Here is a 12,793-nt window from a genome sequence, read left to right on the forward strand (position 1 = left end):
AATGACAGACTGACTAGTCATTATCCAACTTATTACATGGCTATTTAACAATGCACATAAAAATTATTGATTTGAGTTAAAATAGTGTACTTGTAGAGACATGAGAAGCACTCTTTTCCCTGAAAAGTGGACAATTATGCAATGTCGCACAGGTGTTTTACCAATTGGAATGAAGGGTTCAAGAGCGATATATCAAACTATCAATAATGCAACACAAAAGACTGTAGTAAAATGTCAGTATTTATTGCAATAACTCATCTGGCATATAAGTATACAATAGTCCATAACAGTATTAATTAATCCCTTTTAAGTTAAAAACAGTATGTTAATATACCAGTATTGTTATACAGTTTTTCATTTTAGAAAACAGAGTTGTGACAATACTAATTCTGCTCATGAACTGTGCATTGTGAATTTATTATCTTCCATACTCAGCTAATGTCATTTTAATCAGTGTTTTACTCATTTGTAAAAATGGACATTGCAGTAATTTTAAAAACAAATTTTCTTTTAATGAAAAGATTAAAAAATATACAATGTCTCTTCACTGAAATATATTAGATTTCTCAATTGCCAAGGCTCAGCAAGGAACGAGGCACTCTGATGAATGAAGGAGTGAATACAGACAGCCAGGACACATAGGGCACCTGGGAAATGACAAACTTCAAAGAGGTGTAGTCCACGACACTGCGACCTGAAATTACAAGGAGCGCATAAAAAAATCCTGTGTAAGATTTCAATTTGTAACATCTCAATCTAATCATCTAATTATGTTTATCGTAACTGGAAAACTATTGCTTCTTCATAAACATTTGTCACTGTACCATCAACATCCTTGAGTCCATAGCGGCGAGCGAGGTCACAGGTCATCAACACTTGCCCAGTCATTGACATTAGACTTTTATCTATTTGTCACCAAGAAGCAGAAAATATGTCATATATAGCCTCGAGACAATTCATTTCTCACCAATTACTTTCATTGTAATTCATAAACATGTTAACTTAAGTCTTTAAAAAAGATCCAACCTTTGGCCAGCTCAACTATGCATCGTCCACTAAACTCTGTCGTCTCACCCTTATTAAATATTTTCTTGAACTGAGAAAGATAGATAGTAAATATTTAGGAAGATAAGTTTTTTTTTTTACCATGAATTTAAGCGATTATGGTATGATAAGGGCTGGGACAAATAAAAAGGCTTACTTTTGGATCAAATCCTGTAGAAGCCTCATCATGAGATATATACTGATTAATTAACTCCGTCTGAACGGCCCCTGGCCAGAGGCTTACAGAAACCACACCTTTCTTCTTCAGCTCTATTGCCATGTCTGCTGCCATTCTGTCACACTAAAGAAAAGAACCGGATGAAAGTTGAAGCATAAATAAATACCGTATTTTCCGGACTATAAGTCGCACTTTTTTCATAGTTTGGCTGGTCCTGCGACTTATAGCCAGGTGCGACTTATTTATCAAAATTAATTTGACATGAACCGAGAGAAATGAACCAAGAGAAAACATTACCGTCTACAGCCGCGAGAGGGCGCTCTATGCTGCCAGAGATGCTGCTGAGTGCTCCTGTAGTCTACACTGAGCAGCATAGAGCGACCTCTCGCGGCTGTAGACGGTAATGTTTTCTCTTGCTTCTTGGTTCTAAATAAATGCGACTTAGGGTGCTTTCACATCTCTAGTTCGCTTCATTTGGTCCGAACCAAGGGCAAACAATTATACATTGTAGCATTTTTCAGCTTTTTTGGTTCCTTTTCACACCACACTGATTGCTTTGGTCCTACCAGTTGAAACGAACCAAAATGCAGTCACATGACAACATCTACATCACTCATTGGCCATGACGTATTTCCTAAACTGCTTTTCGAGTGGTCAGAATTTACGTGCGGGAAAATTCCAACATAAGAGGAAAATCCAGCAAACAACACAGAGACAACACAACTACACGACTGCGCGGGCTGGTTTTGTCACTGGCCATAATCTATTACATTGTTTGTATACACAACAATATGCAAAAAATACATTTCTATAATGAAGCGCGGATGTGGCTTGAAAACATTGTTCTCGCTCGTAACTTCAAGCGGAGGCGTGCATTAATTGTTCTCAACTCTGACATGCTCATGGTCATCTGACCAAATTTCTATGAGGCTCCGCACCTCCTCAGTACTTCAAGTTTGTCCACAAGCTGCCAAGCTAAAGTGCAAACTGTCAACAAACACTTCCTCATCCCCTAATGCACAACGCAGCTGACTACGGCAGCTGGTTTAGTCCAAAAATGATCAGTAATTTTTGCAGTTGGGTCTGTTCGAGGTCGGATCACATTCTCACCACAAACAAACCGCTCCAGAGTTCGTTTGAAAGCGTACCGAGACCACCTCTTCAAGCAGGTCTCGGTACGCTTGTTTGGTACGCTTTTAGTCCGCACCCGAGTGCGATTGCTGCTTTCTCACCTGCCCAAACGAACCGCACCAAAGGGGGAAATGAACTCTGGTACGATTCAACCGAACTAAATGAGGCAGGTGTGAAAGGACCCTTATAGTCCAGTGCGATTTATATATGTTTTTTCCTCATCATGACGTATTTTTGGACTGATGCGACTTATACTCAGGTGCAACTTATAGTCCGAAAAATACGGTACATTGAGAACAATGAAGGAATAGTCTACAAACAGAAAGAATAAATGTGGAATTCTTTGCAACTGAAATGATACACGGAAAAATTACTTCAGATACAGAATCTGTATTGCTGTGTGCACGGACTCACTGCAGCTTTGCCGACCCCATAGGACACATTGAAGAGATAGCGCAGACCACCCATGGATGATATGAAGACAATCAAGCCTTTGCCCTGCGCCACCATCATCCGTGCAGCATACACTGAGCAGAAATAGTGACCCCTGTGAAAACAGTGACCAGAAAGTCCAAAGAAAATTAATTGCTATGAATATTATCAAAATTATCCACCCTTTTCAATTTAATAATTGCATTAAGTAATATAATCTCTATTTAATTCAATTTGTTTTTTTACAGGGTCAAATAAGTAAGTTTTATGTGGTTAGCTACACAAGTTGTCATGATTTAAGAAATTGAAATATTTAAACAATGAAAAAATTAAGTTAATCATTGTATTCATATTTACATTTTAAAATGCATTAAAACAACAAACAAATGTTTTTAATAATTTTAATAATAATTTCACAATATTATAGTTTTAGTATATTTTCACAAATAAATGAAGCCTCTGTGTGAACATAAGAGACATCTTTAAAAACAACCCCCAAATGGTCGGTCTTTTAGATGTGACAAGAAGTCTTCAAATTCATTCAGAATTATTTATTTGTACATCTCTGCATAACATTTATGTCACTTGGAGTCATCTCCAGGTTTTTACTGCACCTGAGTCCAGTGTTGTTGATGGTGTCCCAAACTTCTGGATCCACCTCCCAGAATTTCTTGTTCATGTTGTCAAATATAGCCTAAACACACAGCCATAAACACAAGAATTGTAAAAAAGTTATTTTATGAAACTTTCAAAAGAAAAAATAATTCTAATTCTGAAAAACTGCATATTTGTTCCATAGTTAGCTGTGACTGACCTGTACACCTGCATAGGCATTATTCACCAATAAGTCAAGTCTGCCATTTTGCTCACGTTGAACACGTTCGAACAGCTCCTTGATTTCATCCTCTTTAGATGAGTCACAGACCACTGGAAGACATCGGCCACCTCTCTCTGTCACCTGTTATCATGAAAATAAAAGAAGCATCAAATCAATATCACCTTCTCTAAGTTGAGGTTTATTATTGAAACAATCAGGATCCAGTTTGCACACCTCAGCTGCTGTCTGCTTCAGAGTTTTCTCCTGTCGACCAGTGATGTACACTGTAGCGCCTGCCTCAGATAACTGAAGGGCAATACCTCTTCCAATTCCTCTGGAAGCACCAGTCACCACACAGATCCATCCTGATAGTGCCATCTGACAAACACATGCAAACATAAATTGATGCCAGTAATAACAATGTCTGATCTTTATATTTAGGTCATTGAACTGGTTCACATCATCAGTATAAACGGTTTGGTTAAAAATCAGCCAAAGTGGTTCTCTCAAGTCACCAGCTTACTGACTCGCTGAAAAAAAACAACAACAACAAAAAAACAGGCCAGATATGAGTCCCGTCCCAAATGGGGAATGCTACTATGTATATATATATATATATATATATATATATATATATATATATATATATATATATATATATATACAGTGTTGGGAAGGTTACTTTGGAAATGTAATAGGTTACAGATTACAAGTTACCCTGTTTAAAATGTAATAGTAGTGTAACTTTTTCAATTACTTTATTAAAGTAATGTAACTAATTACTTTTGAGTACTTTTTGATTACTTTTCTAAATTTGTGAAAATTAAAGAATAATAAATAAAAGCATATACATCAACTTAAATACAGTTATCTAATAAGCATGTGACATATTCTGTGTAATAAACTCCTGAAACATTGGTGTTTTTTTTAAACTGCTGTCTCTTTGTATATGATGATAGTTTTCTCAAAATAAGTAAAATGCACATGAAGTGACACAGAGCAGTTCTAGAAATTATGTGCTCGTGTACGCCTATATTGAGATGGCAGAGGTTGAAAACACTGCAAGCTTCAGTCCTATGTGTAGTAAATGAAACCATGTCTTTGCCATTAATTTACAGGAGGGCGGACTGGGAAAAAAATTCAGACTGGATAATTCAAACTCATACAAACAAATTCATGGACAAAACTATTTTTTTGTATGGACCTGACATAAAAAAGGTTTAAATCTTTAATTTGGGGACATGCAAAATAATTAAAAGTTCTCTCCTGAACTGCACCTTCACTTCCATTTTTCTCTTCAGTCTCTTTATTTTGCCCTGTTATCCATCCCTCTCATGACTTTAATACTCAAGATTGAACAAAACTATACTTTACAATACAATACTCTACAATACTACAATATCTTTATAGAAAAATCCTAATACTGTACATGAGTCATGTTTTTCCCTTACAAAAATTAACCTTGCTTTTATTAGCCTATATAAAAGTAAAATAACCTTGTTTTGTTTTTGTTTTTTTTGCAAATGGATTTGTATTTATTTTTAAATAAATACATTTATAAAATAATTTTACATTTTTGGTTACCACATTTAAACAATAGTAACCATTTTCTCTGGATTTATAGTTAAATATTAAAATGTTAATTTTCGTAAGGGTTGTGTTGTTGTCTGTCGTAGCTCCCCCTAAACCTATAAAAAAATCTGAATTTTTTTCAGATAAATTCCTACTGTAACATTACAACTGATAATAATGATGTCCTTTATATAGTATTTTGAGTGATGACTGGTGAGCAGCGTGCTGCTGCTTGATTAAATAAATAAAAAAACAAAGACAAAAAAGCATCTTTACAGATGAAACTGACCTGAAACCCTGAACAGTAGTTCTGCTTCTCTGCTCCAGCCATTCACTCTATTCTCTCTCTCTCTCTCTCTCTCTCTCTCTCTCTCTCTCTCTCTCTCTCTCTCTCTCTCTCTCTCTCTCTCTCTCTCTCTCTCTCTCTCTCTCGCATTGATTACTCTGAGTCTGATCCAAACCGTTTGGTGGAGAGCGCGCGGAGAGCGCGCGGAGAGCGCGCGAGTCATGACTAACACTTAATGGCTTATTAGATATTTAATTATCAAATGGCGGATTCGCAAATGATCGCTTTAGTACATTCGGCAGGCAATTATACAATAATGATATTAAATAGTGGGGCAAAATCGGCTGCTATGCCACCGGGAATTGTCCCGGTTCTCATTTAGTTTTTATGAAGGGATTCTACGAACCAGACTGTATTTCCGCATCCCGGAAATTATTAGGGCGGTGTGTCTCAGAATAGTCAGTGCAATTTGGGAAAGAAATCAGTTAAATCTGTATGTGTGTAAATATTCAAATGTAATCCCCTTTGTAATCGTTAAAAATTTCATAAGTAACTGTAATTTAATTACTCATTTTTTCGTAGTAACTGTAACTAATTACAGTTACAATAATTTTGTAATTAAATTACGTAACGGCGTTACATGTAACTAGTTACTCCCCAACACTGTATATATATATATAATAGCAGTCATATTTATATTTATATGAATATGATATGATTTATATGATCTTTATTATTGTATTTATATTAAATATGATTATTATATCATATATATTATATATGAAATATATTATTATATTTATATACCTATTTATTTATAAATATATATTTAATTATATATCTATATTTATATGATAGCATTCACTTAAAACATGAAAAATGCGATGACGTAATTACGTAACAGCACAAAGAACCACTGAATCATTTTGTAATCGGTTCTTAAAAATTGTTCCTAAAGAACCGATTCATGGAAATGACTCCCTAGTCAGTAACAGTCAAACAACAAGTGAGCAAAAACAGCCTGTCACCCTGTGGTCACAGTAATCCATTGCAACCTTCCTCACAATGACATTTATTGGTCAGGAGTAAGTGTTATTTATTAATCATCACAATTATTTAACTGAGCGTTCAGATGGAAACGTAAACTTGAAAAAAAAAAAACTCTCGTGTTACACATTCGACTTGTTTTGTATTTGATGAATGTGACGGATAGAAGATATTACTGCCATATGATATTACAATGAAAAACCTACTTTTGACCGTCATTTACATGTTGTATTTAGGCTATAACTCAACACCTACCTGTTTAACGCCGCGGATAACCCTCCGATGAATGGTAATTGTCTAAGGAACTCTTGCCTATACTTGAAAAGTGTGTTGAAATAATCTGGCACATCTACAACGTGCAGATAAGACAGGCATGTTTATGGCTCTTCTTCCCACTCCCTTAATACGTCTAATATAAGCCCATGTGTTTTGAAGATGGTTTTAAAACACAGGAAATCAGCAACCCAAATGTACATGAGTAAGCTAATGCAGTCCATTCATATCACATTGAGCGGGAAATCTTTTGGTTTACTTCAAGGTTAGTTTTCTGCCAACTCTGTTTATACATACATACATACATACATACATACATACATGTTGGGAAGTCATGGCCTAGTGGTTAGAGAGTTTGACTCCTAAGGTTGTGGGTTTGAGTCTCGGGCCGGCAATACCACGACTGAATTCGGAGTAAGGGTCACCATACTTTGCTGTATGTGTATATCACGTCATATAATTCAAGCAATAACCATAGCCACACAATATGATTCCACTTTCCCTTGTATGTACAGGCATTTCTCATTGGTATTTTTCATACTGCAGGGGCTCTCTGCAACTTTCCTGCAGAGTTTTATAAAAACCTCGATCAAATTCACACAGTAATCCTGAAGACCTTGATTAGCTTGTTCAGGTATGTTTTATTAAAGTTGGAGCTAAATTTTGCAGGAAAGTGGACCTCGAGGGAAATAGTTGGGAACCTCTGGCATACTGTGTAGTACAGAAGATGTAGCGGGGGACCAGGAAGTGACACCCAGAACAGTGCAATATATCTGATAACAACAATGGTGATTTCATTGCATTAAATTGACAACATGGTCTGAATCACTCCCCCAGTAGTGTTAATGACTGATTTGTTTAGTCACTACATTTACCTAGCAGAGCTTGGCTTTATTATTGTGGGGCACTTGGTCACCAAAGGACCTTAGCCACAATGATACATTGTGTACTTTGCCATTCGTCAATCTAGATAACCTCAAAATCTACTTTGATGCCTCTCTACAGAGTCATCACTGCTCTGCAGTTAAGCAGGTTCTGCCTGCCTGAAACATGTTGGGTTAACGGTTCAGGAATTTGGATTGCAAATAAAAGTGACCATGTCATTGACATTTGCCACACTCAAAACTACCATCTTATCTACAAGCTCAAGGCTGGGTGTGCCTTAAACACATTTTTCTCTTGTGCAATGTGAATTAGTTTTTGCAGTGAAGATCACTGTCAGTATTACGGAATTGAGATGACATTTATTCTGATACAAATAGTAAATATACTGAAATGTATTATATTTTTGACGCCCAAAAATTGTGGCATATATATGCTGGGGGTCTTCTTATTTAATAGTTTTTAATTAGCAACAGTAGCAAGAAATTAATGACAATTTTACAGCCAGCTAAATGACTCTATCCTGGTGGCATATTTAAAACAACGGAGTAAAAACGCATGTACATGATCAACATATGGAAAGAGAATTTGAGTCTGTTGGTCCAAAAACACTCTATAAGTCTATAAGTCCGTCTTATCATTGTGCTCTTCTGGCATGAGATGTAAAATAACCAATTAAAGGTGAGAGTTGGGCAATAATGGACTGGTGTGCTATTCATATATAAATCAATATCACCTTCTCTAATTTGAGGTTTATTATTGAAACAATCAGGAGCCAGTTTGCACACCTCAGCTGCTGTCTGCTTCAGAGTTTTCTCCTGTCGACCAGTGATGTACACTGTAGCGCCTGCCTCAGATAACTGAAGGGCAATACCTCTTCCAATTCCTCTGGAAGCACCAGTCACCACGTAGATCCATCCTGATAGTGCCATCTTACAAACACACGCAAACATAAATTGATGCCAGTAATAACAATGTCCAATCTTTAGAAACAGATTATTGAATTGGCTTACACTCAGTTTAAATGATTTGTTTAAAGATCTACCCAAGCGGTTCTTGAGTCACTGAATATGGCCCGATGTGAGCCCTGTCCCAAAAGTCTTGCAGACTTACAATAGCTGGAATATGCTATTTTGGTCAATAACAGCAATATATGAATACATATTATTGGATCGTTTTAGTAATATGCCAAAAAAAATCAGATGTATGCAGGAGCCCTGGTGCAGGTTGTGGCTCTGGGCCCCTAGAATTGTCTCCACCTTAAAATCTGCATAAAAATAGGTTGGTAGAAACATAACTAATGACATTTAATTGACACAGAATGAAAGTTATACAACAGCTAAGCTACCTGATGCAATTAAAACCTCAGATGAACTGTTGTCTCTCAGGAACTCTTGCCTGGACTTGAATCAGGAAACAACAGGCAAAGTTTGGCGGTGAAATTAACTGTATTTCTTGCAGATAAGAGAATTCTATTTATGGCAATCCTCCTATTCCCGTAATACGTCTAATATAATGCCAATACGGTCATATGACGTTGCTAAAAAGAACACTATTTTGTGTAATGCAATGTGTTTGTGCTGTTTAATGTTAAAAAAACATGTTTTTTGTTGCTCCTTTCCGCCTTTCTGACGCGCATCGGTTTTTACAAAGCTCATCGTTCTGATAAGCGAGGTGTACTCTGATTGGCTAGCTATCCAGTGCTTTGTGATTGGGTGAATACCTCAAGCGTGTGGTGGAAATGTTACGCCCCTCAACATACTGTGATGCCCAGTGCCAGCTCTATGACACAAAACCAATAAAACCTATTACAAAGGAGGCATTTGTTACATCCAGTGGGGACATAATTACAGATTATAATGACTTATACTGTGTTTTTACGCGTTGCGTATCGCGCCACGTAAACATAAAACCATTTTTGCATTTGTGATCGAAGAGACGACAAACAACAAGCGCTACTCTACAATGCTTAAAAATCGCGTTTGAATCATCAGTGGCAAATCATTTAGATATATGAAACGTATTTACAGGCTGTGAGTCAGCAGCGCCAGACAGAAAGTTGGAACTGCCCCACATTATAGAACAGCCATTGTGCACAGACCCATTGTAGACTACTCTGCAGGTTCAGGAAACAGTCCTCCATAAAATGCATCACACAGTGTCACACACTGTGGGCTTGAGTGAGGAAAGGACTAATATTTTTGGGGATCTGCAGTGTTTATACAGACTATTCTACCAATAACCATAGCCACACAATATGATTCTACTTTTCCCTAGCCACTTCCTATTGGTTTTCATTCCGGGTACTTTTTCCATTTTTATTGAGAGAATGGCAATAAAAAGGAGCTTTGTCCAAGAGTAGGTAGCCTATACTTTTGACAAAGAACTAACTTTGCAAGCATTAAAAGTGACATTCACAAACTTCTTGCCTACTGTTTTTTGAATAGTACTCTTCTGGCGTACTGCTTTTTGAAAACTGTGTAGTAGAGAAGTAGCATATTCATATCCAGTGAATGGACCAGGATGTGAACACAGCAAAAACCAAAGTCTCCTGCACAATATATATCTGATGACAATGGTCATTTCATTGCATTAAAATGACTAATGAACATGGCCCTACAGCAACATCACTGTCCATAAAGTGGTGGTAATCACTTAATTATTCAGTCACTGCATTTAACCAGCAGAGTTTGGGTTTATGAGCACTTGGGCACCAATTGGACCATGGCCATTGTTTATCAGTATTGTTTGACATATTGTTTGTGTGTTTTTCACCCATCATTCCAGATAACCTGTGTGCTAAATCTACTTTGATGCTTCTCTGCAGAGTCACCACTGCTTACATGTTATCATGTCCGAAAACATGAATACCCAAGGCCCTCACTGTCATATCTTGCTGTTTCAGTACACACCAAACAATCATTTAATGAGCTTCAAAGAAGCTGTTTATTAATAGCCTTTTATAGCCAAACCATAAAAATTAAATGTTTACTTTTAAAGTCAAGAAAGCCTTTGAATACATCTTTATCCCTAGCTGATACTCAAAACGTTGGTTATTTGCATAAGAAAGACACATTTTTTTTGCAACCCTATTCAAATTGTGAGTGTTCCAAATGTTCTAAAATGTTAAACATTTTCATTTAAATTAAACTATTTGATATGGAAATTATGTTTTGAGTATTTTAACTCAAAATAATAAAATATTTCAGAATTATCAGGCATTTTCTTCCATTTTTGGAAGCAAGTTTTTAGTTAGCTGTTGATGAATTTGCATTACAAATAAAAGTGACTATGTCATTGGCATTTACAAAACCACTGTTATCTACAACTCAAGGCTTGGTGTGTCCTATACACATATTTTCCTCTTTTGCAATATAAATTATTTTTGCAATGAAGGTCACTGTCAGTATTACGGAAATGAGCTGAAATTTGTTCTGATAAAAATAGTTAATGTACTTTTTCATATGCTGATGGGGGGGGGGGGGGTCTTCATATTTATTAGTTTTTAATTAGCAACAGAAGAAAGAAATTAAACTGCTTTACCATTAATATTTACAAACAGTTATGGCAATATTGTAGCCAGCTACATAAATTTATCTTTGTGGCATATTTAAAACAGCGGAATAAAAATGTGTGTACATGATTAATACATGTAAAATGTAATGACAGTGCAGATTAAAAATGAATAAATGGAGAACAAAATAATTGTCTTTGGACAACATAAGCAGTTAGTCAGAACTACACAGTAAGTCCGTCTATCATTGTGCTCTTCTGGCATGAGATGTAAAATAGCCAATTAAAAGTGAGGGTTGGGCAATAACGGACTGGTGTGCTATTCATATATAAAGCACACAAGCTCATGAGCTCCAGTGTTACTGTGAGATTACGTTCACACACAGTAATGAAGTGGATAGAGAATCTCCAGATTTGGTCATTATTTGTGTCAATTTACCTGTTGACACAGGCTGAATGTGGTAAGAGCAGCATTGCTTTGTTGGATCTGTGACTGTCTGTCTTTTTTTTCTTCTTTTTTTTTTGACGAGAAGGAATGGTTGTATGATAATTTGATTGTGATTTAGGTCCTGTTGAAGCAGCCATAGCTAGGAGTGATGAAAAAGATGCTCCGATTATGGTAGGTTTCATGTACATTTCACTGTGGTAAGTTTCTGACATATTTTATTATTTTTTTTAGATATGACTGTAGTCATACTATGAATTTAAACAGGGTCTATACTTAAATCAGTATTTAACTAAACTTACAATTTAACTTTTTTATTACTCTCAACAAGGCTGCAATTTATGTGATCAAAATTACTGTAAAACATTAATATTATGAAATATTATCACATTTTAAAATAACCGTTTTCTGTTTCAATGCATTTCATTCATTCATTCCTATGATGGCAGCACCACTCAATTTTAGGCTGTCATTAACCCAGTGTCACACAAATGGTTAGAAAAACAACGTTTTTTTTGTTTGTTTTCTTTTAGAAATTATTAAATGTTTTTCATGAATTTCTGATGAATAGAAAGAACATTATTCATCTAAAAATATAAATTGGTAACACTTCACTTCAAACACTTCAAATCAAAAGTTGTGCTTGTTAACATTAGTTGATGCACTGTGCATTCGCATGAACTAACAATGAATAACTGTATTTTTATTAACTAACATTAACAAAGATGAATAAATACAGTAATAAATGTATTGTTCATTGTTTGCTCATATTAATTATTGAATAAAAAACATTAACTAATGGACCATTATTCTAACGTGTTACTTATAAATTTATTGCAAAAACATTTTGAATGTTGTACATGAGAAGTTTAACTTGTGTTTCTAAAACAAAACTGTGCAGCTTTGATAATTGAAGCTAAATAATTATATAATTAGAAAATCTTATTGAATTGAAATTGAAATGTAATGTCTTTCACAGTGCAAAAGATCAGTGTGAACAAGGTCTAAAGTGAATTTTTCCACACATTTTAGGCAAATAGGGATTTCACAAGAGAAAGAAGATCCATAGAGGTGTGTCTGTTTTTTTTATCTTTATTTTTTATTTTTTTTACATATCATTTCCAATTTACATGCATGCACTTTTAAATGTACTGTTTTAAAATACATTTTCAT

At 35.5% G+C, this 12,793-nt stretch overlaps 1 protein-coding gene and 1 long non-coding RNA gene across 2 annotated transcripts; one reads left to right on the top strand and one right to left on the bottom strand.

The window, feature by feature from the left end:
• Positions 1-497: 497 nt before the first annotated feature.
• On the bottom strand, positions 498-6,901 carry LOC132095750 (dehydrogenase/reductase SDR family member 1-like). The gene is made up of 9 exons (XM_059500857.1): positions 6,763-6,901; positions 3,837-3,980; positions 3,600-3,743; positions 3,400-3,479; positions 2,768-2,900; positions 1,202-1,345; positions 1,027-1,096; positions 825-905; positions 498-694 (listed from the first exon to the last, which is right to left on the bottom strand). The coding sequence occupies exons 2-9, from the start codon at positions 3,978-3,980 to the stop codon at positions 567-569; spliced, it is 924 nt and encodes a 307-aa protein (XP_059356840.1). The 5' UTR covers positions 6,763-6,901; the 3' UTR covers positions 498-566.
• Positions 6,902-11,515: 4,614 nt separating this feature from the next.
• LOC132096254 (uncharacterized) lies at positions 11,516-12,774 on the top strand. The gene is made up of 3 exons (XR_009422567.1): positions 11,516-11,636; positions 11,742-11,794; positions 12,653-12,774. It is a non-coding gene; the product is annotated as an uncharacterized LOC132096254 (long non-coding RNA).
• Positions 12,775-12,793: the final 19 nt, after the last annotated feature.

This window comes from Carassius carassius, chromosome 20 (assembly GCF_963082965.1).
Source record: "Carassius carassius chromosome 20, fCarCar2.1, whole genome shotgun sequence".
Classification (NCBI taxonomy): Eukaryota; Metazoa; Chordata; class Actinopteri; order Cypriniformes; family Cyprinidae; genus Carassius; species Carassius carassius.